This window comes from Macrotis lagotis, chromosome 1 (genome assembly GCF_037893015.1).
Source record: "Macrotis lagotis isolate mMagLag1 chromosome 1, bilby.v1.9.chrom.fasta, whole genome shotgun sequence".
Taxonomy (NCBI): Eukaryota; Metazoa; Chordata; class Mammalia; order Peramelemorphia; family Peramelidae; genus Macrotis; species Macrotis lagotis.
This window is the reverse complement of record NC_133658.1, coordinates 326,296,655-326,318,173: the sequence shown is the minus strand read 5'-3', so window position 1 is coordinate 326,318,173 and position 21,519 is coordinate 326,296,655. Positions and strand designations below refer to the sequence as shown.

The 21,519-nt window shown below is 35.2% G+C and overlaps 1 protein-coding gene across 10 annotated transcripts in view; it reads left to right on the top strand.

Annotated features, from left to right (window-relative positions):
* GAPVD1 (GTPase activating protein and VPS9 domains 1) overlaps positions 1–21,519 on the top strand; it is a 100,787-nt gene that overhangs the window by 13,156 nt on the left and 66,112 nt on the right. For 2 of the 10 annotated variants that reach the window (XM_074211574.1, XM_074211571.1), the window contains exon 1: positions 20,844–21,507. The exons of 2 other annotated variants lie outside the window; for them this stretch is intronic. In XM_074211574.1, the coding sequence (XP_074067675.1) occupies positions 21,492–21,507 (16 nt within the window). In that variant the 5' untranslated portion in view covers positions 20,844–21,491. Of the gene's footprint in view, positions 1–20,842; positions 21,508–21,519 lie in introns of those variants that run through there. 6 more of the 10 variants (XM_074211576.1, XM_074211572.1, XM_074211579.1 and 3 more) reach the window with 4 other exon arrangements.

Below are 21,519 nucleotides of genomic sequence, written 5' to 3'. Positions count from 1 at the left end.
CTTCTAATTTTTCATTTTTTTGGTTTTGAAGTATTGATTCCTGATTTCTGGTAAATTCATCAATCTCCCTGAATTCTATTCTTTGTCTGAAGGATTTGTTCTCCTCAGAGTTTTCTTATCTCTTTTTCCATCTGGCCAATTTTGCTTTTTAAAGCATTCTTCTCCTCAATAACTTTTTTTTTAGGGTTTTTTTTTTGCAAGGCAAACAGGGTTAAGTGGCTTGCCTGAGGCCACACAGCTAGGTAATTATTAAGTGTCTGAGACCAGATTTGAACCCAGGTACTCCTGACTCCAAGGCCGGTGCTTTACCCACTACGCCACCTAGCCGTTTTTAGCATGCTATTTTCTTCAGCATTTTTTTTGATTTCCTTTTCTAAACTGCTGACTTCATTTTCATGTTTTTCCTGCATCTCTCTCCTTTCTTTTCCCAGTTTTTCTTCCAACTCCTTCATTTAATTTTCAAAGTCTTTTTTGAGCTCTGTTATAGCCTGAACCCAATTTCTGTTTTGCTTGGAGTCTTTAGATGCAGGAGCTTGTGCTTCCTCATCTTCAGCCTGAGTATTTTTATTCTTCTTGGGCTCATTTGCAAAATATTTCTCAATGGTGTTCCTCTTTTTTTTTTCTGCTTGCTCATTTTCCCAGCCTGAGCCTGGTTTTGGGGTGCTTCCTGAGCTTTTGGGAGACTCCCACAAGTGTCTCAGTGTGTGAGGCTCTGTCCTCCCTCCTGCTCTGTGAATGACCATAAGTGCCCCACCCTTGCCACGGGGCTGAGGTGGGGGGGGGCCTGCTGTTCTATGGGGGGGCCTAGACTGCTATCAGGATCTGAATATGGTCAGAGCCCCAGAGTCCTGTTCCAGAGGCAGAGGACAGAGCTCTGCAGTCTCTCTTCACTCTCCTCCCTCAGCTCAATGGGCTCATGCCCTGGGTGCTCCTGCTTATCGGCTCTGCCTGCTTCTGTTTCCTGGATCAGGGCTGGGGAAAGATCAAGTTGCTAGCTGTGTGCCCTGAGGGCTGGGTTCTACATGCTCGCTCTGGTAGAGGTCCCCCGCTGTTCCCACACTTTGTGCCCAGTGCTCCCTGGGGTGCAGCTCAGGAGACTCCCCTGCTGTGGCTCCCAGCACCCTGAGGCTGCCTCTGGGCAGCTGAAGTTCTTTGGCTCTGGTGGGCCACCCCTCTGGCGGGCTGCCCCTCCAGCCCTGGGGAGCAGAGCCTTTCTGGTCTTTTCCAGGTTACCTTGAGTAGGAGAACTGCCTCACTGGTTCCCTTTGTGGGTTCTGTCTCTCGAAAGTTTAGTTAATAGTCCTTAGTTTCAGGTTTTATCAGAGAACGCCTAAGACTTGATCCCTTCTTTTCGTCATCTTGGCTCCGCCCCCCTCCATGATATATATATAATTTTTGCAAAGCAATGGGGTTAAGTGGCTTGCCCAAGGCCACACAGCTAGGTGATTATTAAGTATGTGAGACTGGATTTGAACCCAGGTACTCCTGACTCCAAGGCCAGTGCTTTATCCACTACGCCACCTAGCCGCCCCTCCTCCATGATATTTCAATTGCTTATTGTGACTGCTTGAAATTTGTCTGTAATATTCCTGGCAGTTTTCATTTTGGGTTCTTTTTAAGGGGGTGAACAGTAAATTCTTTGAATTTCTGTTTTACTGTCTGCTTCTAGATTATCTGGGCAGTTTTCCTGGATAGTTTTTCTTTCTTTCTTTTTTTTCAAGGCAGTGGGATTAAAAGATTTGCCCAAGATTGTACAGTTAAGTAATTATTACGTGTCTGAGACTGGATTTGAGCTCAGGTCTTCTTGACTCCAATGCTGGTGCTTTATCTACTTAGTCTCCTGGCTGCCCTTAGACTCTTTCTTTTGGTCATGAATTTCAGATAGTCCTATAATTTATAAACTATCTCTCCTGGATCTATTTTCCAGATCAGTTGTTTTTCCAATGAGATAGTTTCCCTTTTCTTCTAATTTTTCATTCTTTTGTTGTTTTATTGTTTCTTGATTTCTCACAAAGTCATCAACTTCTTTAGCTCGCCATTCTCCATTTTAAGAAATTATTTTCTTCAGACGGGTTTTGTATCTCCGTTTCCATTTTGCCAATTCTTCTTTTTTAAGGCATTCTTTTCCTCATTGGTCTTTTGGACTGCTTTTTCCATTTGACCCAAACTGGTTTTTAAGATGGCATTTTTTTCAGTATTTTTTTGTATCCTTCACCAAGCTGCTTACTTGGTTTTCATGATTTTCCCACATTGCTCTCATTTCTCTTTCCAGTTTTTCATCTCCCTCCCTTACTTGCTTTTCTGAGCAGGATCTAAAACATTAAGATCTGAAACATGACCTCTGACTTATCCAATCAAGAAAAAGTATACCTCACCTCTAGTACCCCCCCCCCCCACCAGGAAGAGGTGGAAGCAACTCAGGTTAAGGGAGGAGCTGAACACCAGACATATCAGTAAACGGAATACCATATCAATTTGTCTTAAGACTTTCAAAGCTTGGAGTTAACTCTGGGGGCTATCTGTTTGGTATTAATAAGAAAAGATTTTTGTCTCTGTTTACAATCGCTAATTTGACCTGATTAAAAGAAGGTGGTCTTTAGTATCTGTGTGAAAATTGACCTCCTACTAACTCTACTTAAAGACCCTTCCTCCAACATTGATCATTCTCCTTTCTGGTCATATTGGCCAGTCTGAGAGGTGTGAGGTGGTATCTCAGAGATGCTTTAATTTGCATTTCTCTAATAAGTAATGATTTAGAGCAATTTTTCATATTACTATGGATTGCTTTGATCTCCTCATCTGTAAATTGCCTTTCTCCTGCGTCTTCTGGTGGGTGCTTAATAGTCTTGTGTTATTCACATTTCTTTCCCTTTGTATTGAAAGTCTTTCTCCTCATTGCTGGCATAAATTTATTTCATACTGAGTTAAAATGTTAAATTTAGCTTCTATAATATCTTGGAGTTCTACAGTCTTGGGATTCTCTCCCCAAGGCAACTTATGAATCCTTCAACTGATATTTCATTTTCTTGTTTAGAAATTCTATATAGTTCTTTTATTTTCTTCATTATAGTGTTTAAAATTTTTGACTTGTCATATTCTTCTGAGAGAGATATATAGAACCTTAAATTGACTCTACACATCCTGTCTTTGAGAGCAGCATGATTTGCTTGGATAATGAATATATTAAGTATGTTATTTTTTTTCTCCTACATTGACCATCACTCTGTGACACATTCTGATTCTGGTTTTCTTTTGTTTCTTTCATGATACTTGCCATTACAAATTTATATTCTTTTATTTTGATCATTATTTTTGCTAATCAGGCCACAGATTCTGCTCTCGTAATTTTCATTTCTCTTTTAAATCACTCAAGATCAGCTTGTTTGTGGTTTCATGTTCTCACATTCTACAGGGTCCTCTGTCTCATCAAGTATTGGATCCGTTTTCCTTGTTTTACAGTATTTTTAGCTCCTTGCACTTGTTTACTAGATCTTGAGATCATATTTCTTTCTGCTTTTAATGTTTTCTCTTTTGTTTTGTTTGCTTATGTTCGAGGTTTTTGAGTTTTCTTCCTGTAATTTTTGGTAATTTCAATCTTTTTTCCTCTTTGTTTTTCTCTTTTGCTTACTTTCTTACTTCATCCTTTTGGCTGATAGTTTCCCTGAAGACTGGAGCTCATGTATCTTAGCCTATTCCTTTGTTGGGTAATTCACAATTAACCAGCCTAGGTCTCTGTCCCAAAGGATAGAGGGTAGAATTGAGCCTATCTGGATGTTGAGCTCTTTATTTTATGTTTAAGGGAGCACTGTACAGTACCTTGGTAGAGCAACTGTGGTGTCCTGTATTGTTTCCCCTGTTCCTTAGTTCTCTGGCACAGCACCAGCAGTTCAGAGAGCTGCCCTACTGGTACTATGGCACTGATTTTTGTAGTGTGTGTGTGTGTGTGTGTGTGTGTGTGTGTGTGTGTGTGTGTGTTTGCATGACTTTAGAAAGAGAATCTTACAAAATGTGGGATTAAACTTTATTTCAAGTACAGTGTCTTGTCCCTTTTCCTACTCCTCTATTCTCCTGCAAAGGCCTTTTGCAGAACAGAGTGCTGTTACTAATGCAATGCATATTGTGAACCCGGCAAACTAAGTGCATCCTGGAGCACTGTCCTTGTCAGCCTAGTGCTGGGTTCTGCATGGCACTGGAAAGAAGAGGTAGGATCAGGATCTAGGGTTGGTTGGGTCAACTCCTTGGCTGTTTTTTCTAGCCTGTGTGGTGGGTTGAGATGGCTAGCGCAGCCTTACTGCTGCTAGTGTGATAGGCACTGAGGGAGGAGTGCTATGTGAGCTCAGGGTTAGGCAGCAGGTTATTTTTTTTAAGATAGTTTTTGGTTTTCCAAATGTCCTATACTATAGAGAAAGCTGATTGTGTACAATTTCTCTTTTGGAGAGAGAAGTTTGAAAGGTTAAAAAAAGATTAGATAAAATGTCTACTCTTTCATCTTGTTGGTCACAGAAATATGTTAGGATTCATTGTTGTATAGGATGTTGAATAATGTCCAATGCACACTTCTTTCTCTCAGCCATGTTAGGCAACCCAAAGAAGAGCATTGGCATTATGATTTTGACATATTTTGCCTTTAGATGATATCTTTTAAGGCTTTTCCTATTTGAATTTAAAATAAAGTTAAGAGTGGGATATCTGTTCATTAGCCCAAGTTGTCCATTATGAGGGTACTTGCTTGGCCTTAATCCTTCACAATACCAATATACCCTTGAATGTAATGAAAAGGGTGAAGGTTTTTTACTTGGAACTCTCAAGTTCTCATCCCCCCCCCCCCACTCTTTGAAGAAGCAAAGCTTATTTTTCTAGTTTGCATTTTAAAATTATTCATGGTCAGAAGATTTTGTCATTGTTCTCTATTTTCAAGAACAACATGAAATGCTACCTTCACAAATATTCTAACTGAAAAGTCATTTCCCCTTTCTGAACTGCATAGAAGGGTTGTAGATGACTTCATATTGTCATCTAGTCTAATCCTCTCACTCAGCAAGTAGGTTTTTAAAATTTCTTACTCTGTATCTAATACATTTAATTATACATGTTTTATTCTTGTTCAGTGTTTCATTTGTTTCCAACTCTTTGTGATCCCAATTGGGGTTTTCTTGGCAAACATTGAAGTCGTTTGCTATTTCCTTTTCCAGCTCATTTTACAGATAAGGAAACTGAGGTACATGGGGTAAGTGACTTTTCCAGGGTCACACAATTAGTGTCTCTGACCTGAATTAAACTTGTTTTCCTGAACCCAGGTCCTGTACTCTATCTGCAGCATGACATGTTTAAGTCCAGGCTATTATCCTTTTGTTACTCAGCGTGCTTGTAGGTCACAGTAGTCATTTACTCAGAGAAGCAAACTTCATTACCATCAGTAATTTTAAATTGACAATGTGTAGGTATAGTCCTTGCTACCCTGTAGTCAAAGACAGGCACAAAGTAATATCTTACATTTAGATAGTGCTTAATTTTTTCACAGAAATACACTTTTATTTCCTAACTTGTATTGTCCTATCTATTTGTATTTGATTTAGGTGGAGCTGAGAGTATTAAGTTCATGTTACAAAAGAGGAAACAGGCCTAGGAAGATTGTGATCTTTTTTCTAAATATATTCAATTAATTAATAATAGAACCAGGACTAGAAACCACTACTCCTAATAGCTGGTCCCCCCCCCCCCCCCATTAGACTATATTGGTATAGGTTTACCATTTTGTTATTTATAAATCGAGGAACTTGGATTAGAGGATCTCAAAAGGTGTCTTTTATTTTTAAATCCTATGATCTTACCAAATGTTTGTCTATTCACAGAGTCCTAAAATCTCTGACATGGAAGAGAAATTGGAGGCCAGACATGAGCCTTCTTTAACAGGACTTGCAAGTAGTGATAAACACTTTGAATTTTTTTAGTGGTCTTAACTAAACTATATATGGTCATATTCTACTTTTCAGTAGATCTACTTATTTTTCCTTATATATATTTGTTTCATTTCTGACCTCTGGAATCACTGAAAGTTGTCTGATTCCTCTTCTATATGATTTTCAAATAGTTGAAAACAGCTATTATATCCTCCTCCTGGCTAAACATGTCTACTTACTTCAGCTGATCTTTGATCCTTATATTGCATGACCTTGAGGTTTCATGAGCATCACCATGTTGCCCTTTTTGGGGATATTCTCCAGTGTATCAATTCTTACCTAAAATAGGATGCTCAAAATTGAACATAATACTACATACATGGTGTGATGAGAGGAGAAATACTATGCAACTCTCATCTCCCTGTCTTTTACATTATGTGTTTTTGTCCCTTTTTGAAAACATTTTTGTAATATCACAGCATAGTCAAATCATTTTAGGGCATTATTATGATAATAATATTACTTCTATACAGTGAACATATTTAGATTCAAATATTTTGATCACATACTTGATTGGCTGATTTTTTTTTTTACAATTGTGTTGGATTTTAATCTACTAATCATAGTGTTGGGTATTTTCTCTGAGTAATATAATAATTCACTTACATACCACTTTATAGTTTATAATAGGCTTTTGGCACAACAACCTTGTGAGGTAACACCAATCAAGGATTATTTATAATAGATGAATAAACTAAAGATTATATAAATGAAGTGATTTGCCCACAAGTGGTAGTGAATCAGCAAATGGATAGTTAGTCATGAAACCCAGATCTTGCTTCCAAATTCCCTTCTCTTGTCACTATAACATTTATATACTATACCATTTAGATGATTTTTATTATGCACTGGATGTAATAGTTTTATATTAGCAATGAAAATTTTCAAGTTTAAGAGAAAAAATTTAGCAAAAATTATTTTATTTTTTATAATTATTAAATCTTCATTTTTCTCCTTCCACCTTTCTCCACCCAATGAAATGAAAGAAATATAGAACTGTGACATTCCCAAATTTATAAAAGTATTTAGCACATTGCTTGGTATATCGTAAGTTTCATATAAAGGCTAACTTAATTATAATAACTATTAGCTGATAAGAGTTCATAAATCTTTCCAATTGATTTTATTTTATTGACAATTATAATATAAATTGTTCTGGTTTTGCTTATGTCACTAAGCATCAGTTCATATAAATCTTTCTATAGCTTCAAAACTGTCTTTTTTCTTCATTTATACATAGTAGTAATTCCATTACATTGATATATGACAATTTGTCAGAAGCTATTTTACACTTGAGGGTACGCTCTTAATTGGTAGTTTTTTGCCACTACAAAAAGATCTTTCTCTTTCTGTCTCTGTCTCTCTGTACACACACACACACACACACACACACACACACACACGCCGCACACAGCGCACACAGACATGTAAATATATATATTTTTTGGGGGAGGTACTGGTAAGAGTTTTGCTTTTTTTACTCTCTTTGGGGTTTTGGTCTAACAGTAGTATGGTTGATCAAAGCACTGTTTAGTAACATTTAGTAACTGCTTAGTAACAAATTGCTTTCTGAAGTGGTTGGACTCTACATCTCCTCCATCAGTATGTCAGTGTGTCATTTTCGCTTTCCAGCATTTGACATTTTTTGTATGTGTGTTGTTATTACCTTAATTAATCTGATGGGTGTGCATTTAGAACCTGAGAGCTGCTTTAATTTTTCATTTCTCTAATTATTAGTCATTTGGAACATTTTTTGTTTGCATATGATTTTAATTTCCTCCCTTGGGAACCACATATTCATATCCTTAGAACATTTATCATTTGGAGAGTAGCTTATAAATTAGATAGAGGTCTCATTTTCAAGATTTGCTAAGGAAAAAATCATTTTGGAGTTGTTTGAATTTTTCTGTCTTCCACAAAATTCATGGAAAATAGTTTGCAAATTATTTTGTTTCTGAGCTTTATTTTTTTATGTAAAATATAGTGAGGATAGTAGGAAGGATTATTATGAAGAAAGAATTTTGTAAAACTTAAAATACTGTAGACAGAAGGTAGGGTCTTCCAAAATAACTTTCAGATTTATAAGTCTGAATCTCAGTGAAAATATGATTGAAGTTCAGTTTCTTTTTTTTTTTTAATGTATACACAAGTATTTAATTTCTTGTTGAATCAAGTTTTAAGTGTGGTCACAATGTATTAATGGCACTTCTCTATATAGCTGAATTCTCCAACTGCATTATGTTTCAAATATAGTTACAGATATTATAATGTTGCATCTCTGCAGAGCTGAACTCTATGAAGTTCAGTTCTTGACAGTATTTTCTATTATTATTATTATTTTTTACTAACCATATTTAGTTATTTTGTTTACTTACTGTTTTTAAAGAAGAAGCAAAGTTAATCATAGTTTCCTCAAGCTAGAGTCTTTCTAAGAAGTGCCTAGACACTTTTGAGGTTTTCATCTTTTATTTTGGCTTATTTTCATATTCAGACTAATTTGACAATTAGTTTGACTTCTTTTCATGTGTAGACTAATTTGACAAAATCATTCTTAGAAAATTTGGAAAAACTATTTTCTGGGCATACTTGATCCCCTATAGGAATTATATTTAGTTAGACTTAACTGTGGGCTAATTCATTTATTGGATGAAAGCCTGTAAAATTCTGAAACTTTCTTGTCTCATCTAAGTAGTCTGAAATGTAAATATTCTCACATTAATGGCATAGTCTTCCTTTTTTTTTTCTTTTTAGGTTTTTGCAAGGCAAATGGGGTTAAGTAGCTTGCCCAAGGCCACACAGCTAGGTAATTATTAAGTGTCTGAGACCGAATTTGAACCCAGGTACTCCTGACTCCCAAGGGCCTGTGCTCTATCCACTGCGCCACCTAGCTGCCCCAATGGCATAGTCTTTAGTCGTAAACTGAATCACCAATTAGAGACTTTGTAGTACAATGGAAATAATGGTGTATTTGGAGTCAGGGGACCTGAGGAGATTAGACTATATCAGAGGTTTCATACTGGCAGCTTGGGTCTGCCAGAGATATAATTAGGAAATATTTAACAAAGCAAATAAAATGACATGATGCTAATCTATGTTTTTCTAAGTCATTCTGTAGCTTCTGGGACACACTACCATTTGATTTCGACACATCTGAGATGACCTGTAAGTCTCTTTTTACCTTTAAATGAATTTGTACTCTTATGATCATATGTATATCTTTTTTAAAAATTTTATTTTGAGTTTTACAATTTTTACCCTAATCTCCCCCCCCCCCCCCCAAGAAGGCTGTCTGCCAGTCTTCACAATGTTTCCATGGTATACACTAATCCAAGTTGGATGTGATGAGAGAGAAACCACATCCCCAAGGAAGAAAAATAAAGTATAAGAGATAGCAGAATTACATAGTAAGATAATGGGGGTTTTTAATTCTCCCTAAATTAAAGGTAAAAAGACTATTGTCTTTGATCTTTTTTTTTTCCAAACACCATGATTCTTTCTCTGGATCCAGATGGTATTATCCATTGCAGATACCCCAAAATTGTTCCTGATTGTTGCACTGATGGAATGATCAAGTCCATCAAGGTTGGTCATCACCCCCATATTGCTCTTAGGGTGTACAATGTTTTTCTGGTTCTGCTCATCTCACTCAGCATCAGTTCATGCAAATCTTCCAGGCTTCCCTGAGTTCCCATCCCTTGTGGTTTCTTTCTTTTTTGCAAATGAACTTTAATTTACTATTACTATTATTAAGATTATTAAGAATAGTGAGAGAGAGAGAGAGAGGAAAAAATGTACTCCTGTCTTTGTTCTGATTCCAGTGGCTCTATCTCTGGGGTGAGTTGCTTTCTTTATCTAAGTGCACTAGAGAAGTTGCTTCAATATTTTTCCCACAGTTGCTATTACTAGATGGTACCTCCACTCTATTCCTCCCCACTCTCATTCTCTATTCTCTCTCTCCTTTCATCCTGGCCCTGTCCAAAAGTATGTTGTATCTGAGTACCCTCTCCCTCAATCTTTCCTCTCTTCTATCACCTATTCCCCCCTTCCCTGCCCCCATTCCCCCTTATCCCATCCCTTACTTCTCATTTTTCTCTAGGGTAAGATAGATTTCCTCACCCTATTAAGTGTGTATGTTATTTGCTCTCTGAGACATTTCTGATAAGAATGAAGGCTCACTCATTCCCCTTTCTGCTCCATTGAAAAAGCTTTTTCCTTGATTCTTATGTGAAATTTCTTAGCTTCTTCTTCCTCTCCTTTCCCTTCTTCCCAGTACTTTCCTTAATCACCCATTGACTCCATCTTTTTACTGTATTATACAATTCTATTCTACTCCTTCCTGTGTCCTGTCTGTATATGCTCCTTCTAACAGCTCTTATAAATGAGAAAGTTCATGACTTATCAATATGTTCTTCCCATGCAGGAATACAGACAGTTCAATATCATTAAGTTCCTTATAGTTAGTCCTTCTCATCTACCCCCTCTATGGTTCACCAGAGTCCTGAAATTGGAGATCAGACTTTCTGTTCATCTCTGGTTGTTTCAGTAGGAAAGTTTGAAAGTCCCCCATTTCATTGAAAATTCATCTTTTCCCTGAAAGAGAATGTTCTGTTTTGCTGGGTAGTTGATTCTCAGTTGTAAACTAAGATCTTTTGCCTTCTGGAATATCCTATTCCAATCCCTACAAGCCCTTAATGTAGATGCTGCCAGACCCTGTGTAATCCTGACTATAGAGCCTCTGTAGTTGAATTGTTTGTTTCTGGCAGGTTTTAGAATTTTCTCTTTGATTTGGGAGTCTTGGAATTTGGCTATAATATTCCTGGAAGTTTTTCTTTTGGGATCTCTTTCAGGAGGTGACTGGTGAATTTCTTCAATTTCTATTTTACCGTCTGCTTCTAGGATCTCAGGGCAATTTTGCTGTTTTATTTCTTGAAAAAATGAAGTCTAGACTCTTTTCCTGATTGTGGCTTTCAGGCAGCCCAATATTAAATTATTTCTCTTGGATCAGTTTTTGAGGCTGGTTGTTTTTCCAATGAGATATTTCACATTTTGAATTTTTGGCTTTTGTGGAAGTTTTATTTCTTCCTGATTTCTTGCAAAGTCATCATATTACTGTAGTTTCATTCTGCATTTGAAGCAGTTATTTTCTTCAGAGAGATATTTTATCTCCTTTTCCAGCTGGCCAATTCTGCTTTTTAAGGCATTCTTCTCCTTATTTGCCTTTTTTTTGGCTTTTTTTTCCATTAGGTCTAAACTGGTTTTTAACACATTATTTTCTTTTTTTCTTTTTTTTTTTTTTTAAGGTTTTTGCAAGGCAAATGGGGTTAAGTGGCTTGCCCAAGGCCACACAGCTAGGTAATTATTAAGTGTCTGAGGCCAGACTTGAACTCAGGCACTCCTGACTCCAGGACCGGTGCTCTATCCACTGCACCACCTAGTCTCCCCGATCATATGTATATCTTAAGAGTTGTATGGTATCCTAGAAATTCAGCTCCTACTTGTACAAGAATCTTTTGTGGGAGATAGTATCATAGTCTCTTAGACTTGTAAGGGACCTCATGTAGCTAAACACCTACTCAAATCACTGTCTATAGCATCTCAAACAAATTGTCTTCTTAGCATCAGCCTGATAGCCCTCCCTAAGCTCTCTCTATTTGTACCACCCTGAATGCTTTTCCTTATTGTAAGGTAAAATTTACCACCCTGATTATGAACTTTACTTCTGTCTAGAGATAAACCAAGTATAATCTCTTCTCAGAAACTTGAAAACAGTTGCAAATATAATCTTTAAGTTTTCACTAGTCTAAACACACCTAAAGTCTTAAAACTAGTCTTGGATGGTTTGATCTTGAGGGTCTTCCTAAATCTGATTTCTCTTCTTTGGAAGTGTTTATGCTTATACAAAAGTATAGTATTCAGAACTGCACACTGTATTTCAGAGGGTAGAGAGTACATTGGGATTATAGAATCATATAATGTCAGACTCAGAAGGGACCTTAGACTATCTTCTAACTCCCTCAATTTTCCAGTTAAGGAAATTGAGGCTTAGAGAGATAACTAACTTATGTGATTCTGCTTCCTTTACTTCTTTTAATGTAACCTAAGAAGATAACTTTATCTTTTTTTGGTTACCATGTCACTGTTGACTCATAATGAAAATATTGCTATATTTCAATATGCAATATTTCAATACTGCAAGAATTTCCTAGTATTTTAAAACCATTTTTTTTTTAGAATTTAAAACTGAGTGATAGCAAAAACCTGGATTTGTTTAGTAATTATTTAAATACTAATTAATTTCAACAAATAAAGCATCAGTACTTTTCTGGGAGGTTCTTTCCTTATGAGGAAACTTTGTCCTTTCATGCTTATTCATTGAGAGACAGCCTCAATGAGAGGTATAGTGGATGGAATGCTGATTTTGGGAGTCAGGAAGGCCTGGGTTCCAATTTTGTCTTAGGCATTTATTTAACTAGGTGATCCTTAGTTCCTCTATCAGTAAAATGGAGATAATTGCATCTAATCAAAGAGTTTGTTTTGAGGTACAAAAAAGAGGATATACGAAAATGCTTTGTAAACTTTAAATCATTTTATATGTGCACTATTAGAATTGATTTCATAATTGGAATGTACCCTGTTCCTTTGAGAATTGAAGTATTTTTCCATGGTTTTTTTTTCATTCATGCTTCCTAGATATATCTGTTATATGTGAAATGTATTTTTAAAAACTCAAAGGATTTTACAGGTATTGGTCTGGTCTACATTGTTATACTCTTGAATTTTGAGTCTGTTGTTTTAGTTGTATCTTCCTGTGTTTTGTCAGATGAAAATTTAATAATCTTTTACTGGTCTAAATGTATGTATGCATATATATATATATATATATATATTTACTAAAACTTTTGAGATAGCTTGTATATGTTCATACATACAACAAATATATTGCTTTAATCAGACATTTCTGGGGAACACTGATTATTGAAGATTTGATTTAACTTTATATTAGGATAAAAATTTCTATGTTTAATTCTTGATAAGTTATGGAACTGAAAGAAGGCATTCTTTGATCTAGACTGTGATCTGTTACTAGATAAGTTAATAGCAAATGGGCGACATGGTTGAGAATTACATTTCTACCTGATTCTTCTTAGAAAATATTGTTACAATGTCTTAGGTTCTTTCTTTGAATTTTTGTATGGTATCTCTCTGAAGCAAAGTCAGATTAGTTTGGATGTTAGTTTTGGATAGAACAATATAAAATATTGCCTTAGTACCATCAGGAGAAAACCAGCTTATTTGTCTGTTACATTCTTCATTAAAATGTCAGAAACAAATTCATGTTTTTCTTTGATGAGGAAATTGCTCTATCAAATCAATTTGGCATCTTCTGTGCAATTTATAATATAAGATACTTAGAGTATTGAGAAGTGGTAGTGACTTGCCTTATATAGTTGCTTAGTTATATATGTCTATAGTGAAATTTGAATTCAGGTTCTGAGTTTTTTTAAAATGGCATTTTCCCCAATGATACGCAAAGATAAATTTTAGCACTCGTTATTTATTTATTTATTTATTTATTCACTCATTTATTTATTTATTTATTTATTTATTTAAGGTTTTTGCAAGGCAAATGGGGTTAAGTGGCTTGCCCAAGGCCACACAGCTAGGTAATTATTAAGTGTCTGAGGTCAGATTTGAACTCAGGTACTCCTGACTCCAGGGCTGGTGCTCTATCTACTGCATCACCTAGCTGCCCCATTTTTTATTCATTTTTTTGTTTTTAGATTTTTGCAAGGCAACAGGGTTAAGTGGCTTGCCCAAGGCCACACAGCTAGGTAATTATTAAGTGTCTGAGGTCAGATTTGAACTCAGGTCCTCTCGACTCCAGGGCTGGTGCTCTATCCACTGCACCACCTAGCTGCCCCTAATATTCATTTTTACAAGATTTTTTTTTTTTTGCAAGGCAAATGGGGTTTAGTGGCTTGCCCAAGGCCACACAGCTAGGTAATTATCAAGTGTCTGAGGTCAGATTTGAACTCAGGTCCTCCTGACTCCAGGACCGGTGCTCTATGTACTGCGCCACCTAGCTGCCTCTGCATTTTTACAAGATTTTGAATTCCAAATTTTTCTCCCTGCTATCATCTCTTCTCCCTCTTCCCAAAATGGCAAGCAATTTTTGATATAGGTTATATATGTGCAGTTATGTAAAATATATTTCCATACTACTTACAGTTGTGAAACAAGAAATAGATCAAAAGAAAAAAATCATGGAAAAATAAAGAGAAGAAACTATGCTTCAATCTGCATTCAGAATACATCAGTTCTTTATTTGGATATGGATAGCATTTTCCATCATGAGTCCTTTGTAATTACCTTGTCATTGTATTGCTGCTGAGAAGAGCTCAGTCATTCTTAGTTGATCATCATACAATATAGCTGAAACTGTCAACCATATTCTTATTCTGCTCACTTTACTTTGCATTAGTTCATGTAAGTCTTTCCAGATTTTTCTAAAATCTGTCTGCTCCTCATTTCTTAATGCACAAATAGTATTCTTTAACATTCCTATATCACTACTAATTTAGCCATTCCGTCATTGATGAGCATCCCCTCAATTTCCAATATTTTGCCCCTTCAAAACGACCTGGTATATTTTTGTGCATATAAATCCTTTCCCCATTTATCATCTCTTTGGAATGCAGAACTAGTAGTGGTATTGCTGGCTAAAAAGGTATGCACAATTTTATAGCCTTTTGGGCATAATTCTAAATTGTTTGCCAGAGTGGTTGGGTCAGTTCAAAACTCAGCCAGCAGTGTATTAGTATTTCAGCCTTTTCATCCTTTCCAACATTTATCATTTTCCGTTTTTGTCATATTAACCAATTTGATAGGTTTGAGGTGGTGCCTCAGAGTTGTTTTAATTTGCATTTCTGTAATCAGAAGTGATTTAGAACACTTCATATGACTATAGATAGTTTTGAGTTTTTTTAATCTGAAGTCTTTGTGCTATACTGTACTGCCTCTCTGGGTATACAAAATGCTTATAAAGTTAACAAAAAAATTTGGCACATAGGCTATAATGGGGAGGGAATTCGAGTATACTTCATGTAGTACTTGAGTTGAATTTACAAGTAAACCTGGGATTCAAGGATGGTGGGGTGGATATGGAGTGACTTAATTTGAAGGCATTGAAGTGGGGACAACCAGTGGATTGATTAATAAAGAGAATGGAGATATAATGTCAGTTGAAGAACTATGAGAAGACCAGTTTGAATGAATTGTAGTGAGAGAAGGCAATATATAATAAGGTAGGTAGGAACCAATCAATGAAGTGTTTTAAATGCCAGATGGAATTTTTCTTTTTTATGTTAGGGGGAATAGGGAATACTGTAGTTTATTGAGTAGAGGGAATGATGGGGTCATATCTGTACTTTAGGAAGAGTACTTAAACAATTGATCAGAGGATAAATAGGGAGGGAAGAATATTAGGGCAAGCCTCATGACAAATCTCAATATACTTCTGCAACTTCTCATTATTCTTAGTTCCTACCTCTGAAGACATGACAGAACAAATTGCTGAATGCTTTCTTTTTAAAATTATTTTATTCAGAATTTAAGAAATAAATCAAGTATTTCCCTAACAAAGTGGAATAGAAAAACAGGATTGCATGTAAAATTGCACATCCGTTATGTACTCCTTGCTATTCCTTTCAAATATATATCAAAATCATCATGTCATTTTCTTCCCCTCCCCCAAACTTTGAGATGGTTACCAATAGACATAAATTCCACACACATATATCAGATATATATATATATATATATATATATATATATATATATATATATATATATATATTTACATATGTCTTTTTTTGGATGCAAACTACAGCTTCCTTCATAATCTCTTTACAGTTAATTTGGGCATTTATAATCAGCCTTAGTTGCTCAAAGTTGGGTTTTTTTTATTGACAGATTTTATTTACTTTGAGTTTTACCATTTTCCCCCCTAATCTTGCTTCCCTTCCCCCACAGAAGGCAGTTTGTTAGTCTTTACATTGTTTCCATAGTATGCATTAATCTAAATCGAAAGTGATGAGAGAGAAATCATATCCCTAAGGAAGAAACATAAAGTATGAGATATAGCAGAATTACATAATAAGTCAAAGTTGTTTTTTAAAACAAAACAATATTTAAAACAAAAGCAATATTCTCTTGATTCTACTAACCCCTTTTCTTTTTTGAAAACAAATTTTTATTAATAGTTTTGTTTTTATATTACCAAATATCCTGTTTTCTTTTTCTGGAAAAGTGTCTCTAATATCAAAGTGTTTTTTTTAAAGCAAAAGAGGAAGAAGAAAAAATAATCAGCAATACTGATGAGTATCATGAAAAAAAAATCTGACAATGTTTATACAGTGTTTTACATTCATGGATCTTTCCTCTGTCCTATAGCTTCTTCAAAAGCTTGGGAAGAGAAAGGAGATGATGATATGAGAATATCACTTTTGGGACCAAGTTTCTTTGTAATTTTGCATTATTCATTTTTAGTTATTTTGTGGTTGTTTAAACCTTTTACATGTATGGCAGTCCTTTATATACTTGAAAATACTTATCATGTACTCCTTTTGCCATCTTTATTACTCTTCTTTTAGAATTGCTCTAGCTTATTGATGTCCTTTCTAAAATATGTCACCCAGACCTGAATTTTATTTGTGATCTGATCTGAACCACAGAACTATCACTTCGCTCATTTTGGATACCTTAGTGGATTCACAGGTTCAGATGAAATCATCAAAGGAAGAAGATGGAAGAAGAAAGAGAGTTTTTATTTCTGGGTTCATAGCAACACTATTTATAATAACAGAAAGATAAAACTGAAATATGTGCCCTGTGATAGGGAAATGGCTGAACAAATTGAAACATCATTGGGTCACAAAGATTGATGAATATGAAAAATTTAGAGGAAGTTGTGAAAATTTGTGGAAATGACAAAAGAACAAAATATAGGACTACTGTAGTCTAAGTGTAGACAACAATAAAAGATGACAAAGCACAAGATAAATATACAGTGTTTGTTTTAAATGAATAAAGTTAAAACATATCTTCTTATTTTCCACCAACAATATGTAACTTGATATTCACAATTATACTTTTAGTTTTGCATAACTTTCAGGGTTTGGAAGCATGCTATGTTAAATTGTATTGCTTACAAAAAAGCAAAATTAATTATTGGGAGACAGTGGACCCATTAAAAAGTTCAGAACATGTTGTTTCTAGGAAGTTTGATGTTGAGAACTTATCCAAGAGGTGTCATTGCTCACTTATACCAGATGTTGTAGAAAAGTCAAGAAACATGGAGACTGAGAAAAGACTGAGATTTAACAGGGAGAAAGTGAGTGATGTTTTTTAATCAAGAATTTTTCAGTTTTAATTGGAAATATGTTGAAAGATGGATTTCAAGGATTAAGTAGTGAATAGTTTGTGAGGACATAGAATTAGTAGGATGGCAGGGTCAAGGTAATTTTTTTTTTAAGTATAGGAAAAACAAATATATTTGTAGTCAGTGTAGAAGAAACCAGTATATAGGCAAAGACTGAAAATTAGAGAGTGAATTAGTGATTGACTGGACAAACTTCAGAAGGAAATGGAAAAGATTTTACTTGGCAAGGAGAAGCCAGTGTGAGGTACAGAATGAAAGAGGAAATGTTCAGTGAAGCTGTGGGATGTTTTGAGGTATGAAGAAGGGAGACATGATTATATAAGCAAATATCCCTGTTTTGCAAAAAAGAAATTGGGATCATTCAGAGCTCATAGTCCTGTGACAATTTTTTTGGGTGTTCTTTTTTTTAAATTAATTTTCCCCGGTTTAGGGGCGGCTAGGTGGCGCAGTGGATAAAGCACCAGCCCTGGAGTCAGGAGTACTTGGGTTCAAATCCGGTCTCAGACACTTAATAATTACCTAGCTGTGTGGCCTTGGGCAAGCCACTTAACCCCATTTGCTTTGCAAAAAACCCCCAAAAAACAAACCTAAAAAAATTTTTTTCCCAAGTTATATGTAAAACTAATTTTCAACATTCATTTCTGTAAAATTTTCTCCTTCACATCTCTCCCTCTCCTCCAAGGTAGCAAGTAATCTGATTTAGGTTATATATTCACGATTATTCTATATTAATCATGCTGAGAAAGAAGAGTCCGAGCAGAAGGGGAAAAACAATGAGAAAGAAATAGTAAAAACAAATTGAAATAAATGACAATAGTATGCTTTGATCCGCATTCAGACTCCATGGTTCTTTCTCTGAATGTGAATGGTATTTTCCATCATGAGTCTTTTACAAATGTCTTTGCTAATTGTATTGCTGAGAAGAACTAAATCTATGGTAGGTGGATCACACAATATTGCTGTTATTGTGTACAGTGTTCTGGTTCTGCTCATTTTACTCAGCATCAGTTCATGTAAATATTTCAGGGTTTTTCTTGAAATATGCCTGCTCATTATTTCTTACAGAACAGTAATATTCCATTATATTCATATACCATTGTTCAGCCATTCCTCAATTGATAGGCATCCCCTCAATTTCCAATTCCTTGCCACTTCAAAAAGAGCTGCTATGCATATATTTGAACATGTGAGTTTTCCCCCTTTTTTATGATCTCTTTAGTATATAGACCCAATAGTGGTATTGCTAAATCAAAGGGTATGCACAGTTTTATAGCCCTTTGGGCATACTTCCAAATTGCTTTCCCAAATGGATAGATCAGTTCACAACTCCACCTTCAGTGAATTAATGTCGTTTTATGTCGTATTAGCCAATCTGATAGGTGTGAGCTGGTACCCTCAGAGCTGTTTTAATTTGCACTCTAATTAATATTGATTGAGAGTGGGAGTGGGGGTGGAGAGGTGGGAACAAAATAGTAATTGAGAATATTTTTTCACATGTCTTCAGATACCTTTAATTTCTTAAACTGCTTGTTCATATCCTATGATCATTTATCATTTGGGGAATTACTTGTATTCTTATACATAGGACTCAATTCTCTATATTTTAGAAATGAAGTTTTTATCAGAAACACTGATTATAAAAATTGTTTTCCAGCTTTCTGCTTTGCTTATACTCTTTGTTGCATTGGGTTTTTTTTTTGTACAAAACCTTTTTAGTTTAATCAAAATTATCCTTTTTGCATCTCACAATTTTTTCCATCTTGTTCTTGGTCATAAATTTTTCTCCTTTCCATACATAAGGATAAATGATTCCTTGGTCTTCTTTTTGACTTCTATTTGACTCTTTGGGGGAGGAGTTGCAAGGCAATGGGATTAAGTTGACATGCTCAAGATCACACAGCTAGTAAGTATTAAGGAAGTCTGAGGCTGAGGTTGAACTCAGATCCTTTTGATCCAGGACTGGTGCTCTATCCACTACAACTCTATCCACTAACTACCCCTCTAATTAGCTTATTGTATCATTCTTTTTTTTTATGAGGCATTGGGGTGGGGGGTTAAGTGACTTGCCCAAGGTCACACAGTTAATTATTAAGTGTCTGAGGTTCGATTTAAACTCAGATCCTGCTGACTCCAGGACTGGTGCTTTATCCACTGTGCCACCTAGCTGCTGACATCCTTTATTTCTCAATCATTTACCCAGCTTGACCTTATCTTGGTATAGGGTGTCCTATACTAGTTTGTGCTATCTAGGTATTATATATTATCTTGAATTTTGGCTTTTTGACTCCCAAATTCAGTCCTTCCTAGGGAAGGAAGGAAATAAATAGCAAGTATTTATTAAGCACTCACTGTGTGCTACATTGTGCTGAAGTGTGTTATAAATATTTTTGCACTTGATCCTCTCAGCCCTGGAGAAAAATGCTAGTATATTTCCCTTTTACAGTGGCGGACTGAGATTAAGTGACTTGCCCAGGATCACACTAGAATTTGATACCAAATTTAAACTAGCATCTTTTTCTAACTTCTGACCCATTGCTCTATCCATTGCACCACCAGCTGTCACAACTAGACAGTAGTCAAAACAGTCAGATTGATTTATTCATTCATGTTGTGAAATTTGTAGATTTATTAAATCACACCCATAGTAAAAAAAAATTATGTCATAGCAGAAATATTGGTTCTCCTATTTAATCTCTGACCTTGGGGCTTGATTTACTCATCTGTAAAATAACATGTTAAATCATCTCAGAAGACCTTTTTGTCTTTCCTTTTTTGGATATTATCAAACTTTCCAACTCTGAGATTCTGTGATTTGCGCAATTAAGTTATAGAGCTCAGTTCCTAGGATTAATTTAATTTTTTATCTTTTTTTTGCAGCTTTTTTGAGGAATTTATAACAAAATTCAGAACTTAAGCATGAGAAATGAGAATTTTTCTATATATAGTAGATGAAGTTAGAGATTCTATTATGTAGGTATAACTTTTTAAAAAGCATGTAAAAAATCAACACGAAATTTTCAAGGCTGTTCTACTTGTCTTTTTCCTTTTGTTCTTCTTGCTTTTCTGTGCAATTCATGTTGTTGCTGTTTTTGTTGTTCAGTCATTTCAGCTGTGTCTGATTTGTCCTGAAGCTATTTGGGGTTTTCTTGACAAAGATATTGGAGTGATTTGCTATTTTCTTCTCCTGTTCATTTTACAATTGAGGACCTGAGGGAAACAGGGCATGTCTGAAGCTAGATTTAAATTCAGAAAGATGAATTTTCTGGACTCCAGACCTGGCACTATTCACTATGCCACTTAGCTACCCTATACAGTTCATAGGTTAAAAAAAAATTTTCTTCTGTGCAACTCTTCCTCTTAACAGAGAAGAAATAAATGTTAAAACATATCTGTTGGTTTATTGTTGGTTATAAAGCTTTCATATTTTTTTGATGTTATACTTTTTTTAATTATTATGTTTAATGTTTGAATGTATTAAATTGACAACAACATCATCAATAGTTCTTGAGTTCCAAATTTTTTCCTCTTTCTTTTCAATCTTTCTTCCCCAAGACAGCAAGTAATCTGATACAGGTTATATACATTTACAGTCATGTGAAATATATTTCCATATTGATCATGTTGTGAAGGAAGAATCAGAACAAAAAGGAAAAAACCATGAGGAGAAAACAAAAAATAAATTAAAAAAAGGTCAAAATAGTATGCTTTGTTTGTTCTGCATACTCCATAGTTCTTTCTCTGAATATGGATGGAATTTTCTATCACATCTTTTGGAATTGCCTTTGATGACTGTATTCCTGAGAAAAGCTAAGTGTCATAGTTGATCATCACACAATGTTGCTCTTAATGTGTACAATATTGTCATAGTGCTAAAGCTTTTATATCTTAAAACATTTGGTTGATATTTTTGTTTTTATATTATTTTTATTTCTGAAGATATTCCTATCCAGTTAACCATGCCTTGTGTTAGAATAAAGAGAATAAGAAGTTCAGCAAAACTAATCAGTTCGTCACCTATATCTGATAAACTTGAGAAGAGGTTAAGGTGGCTTACACTAAGGTCATCGAGTAGTAGAGGTGGAACTTGAAACATGGTCTTAATTTCCAGTTGAGTGGTCT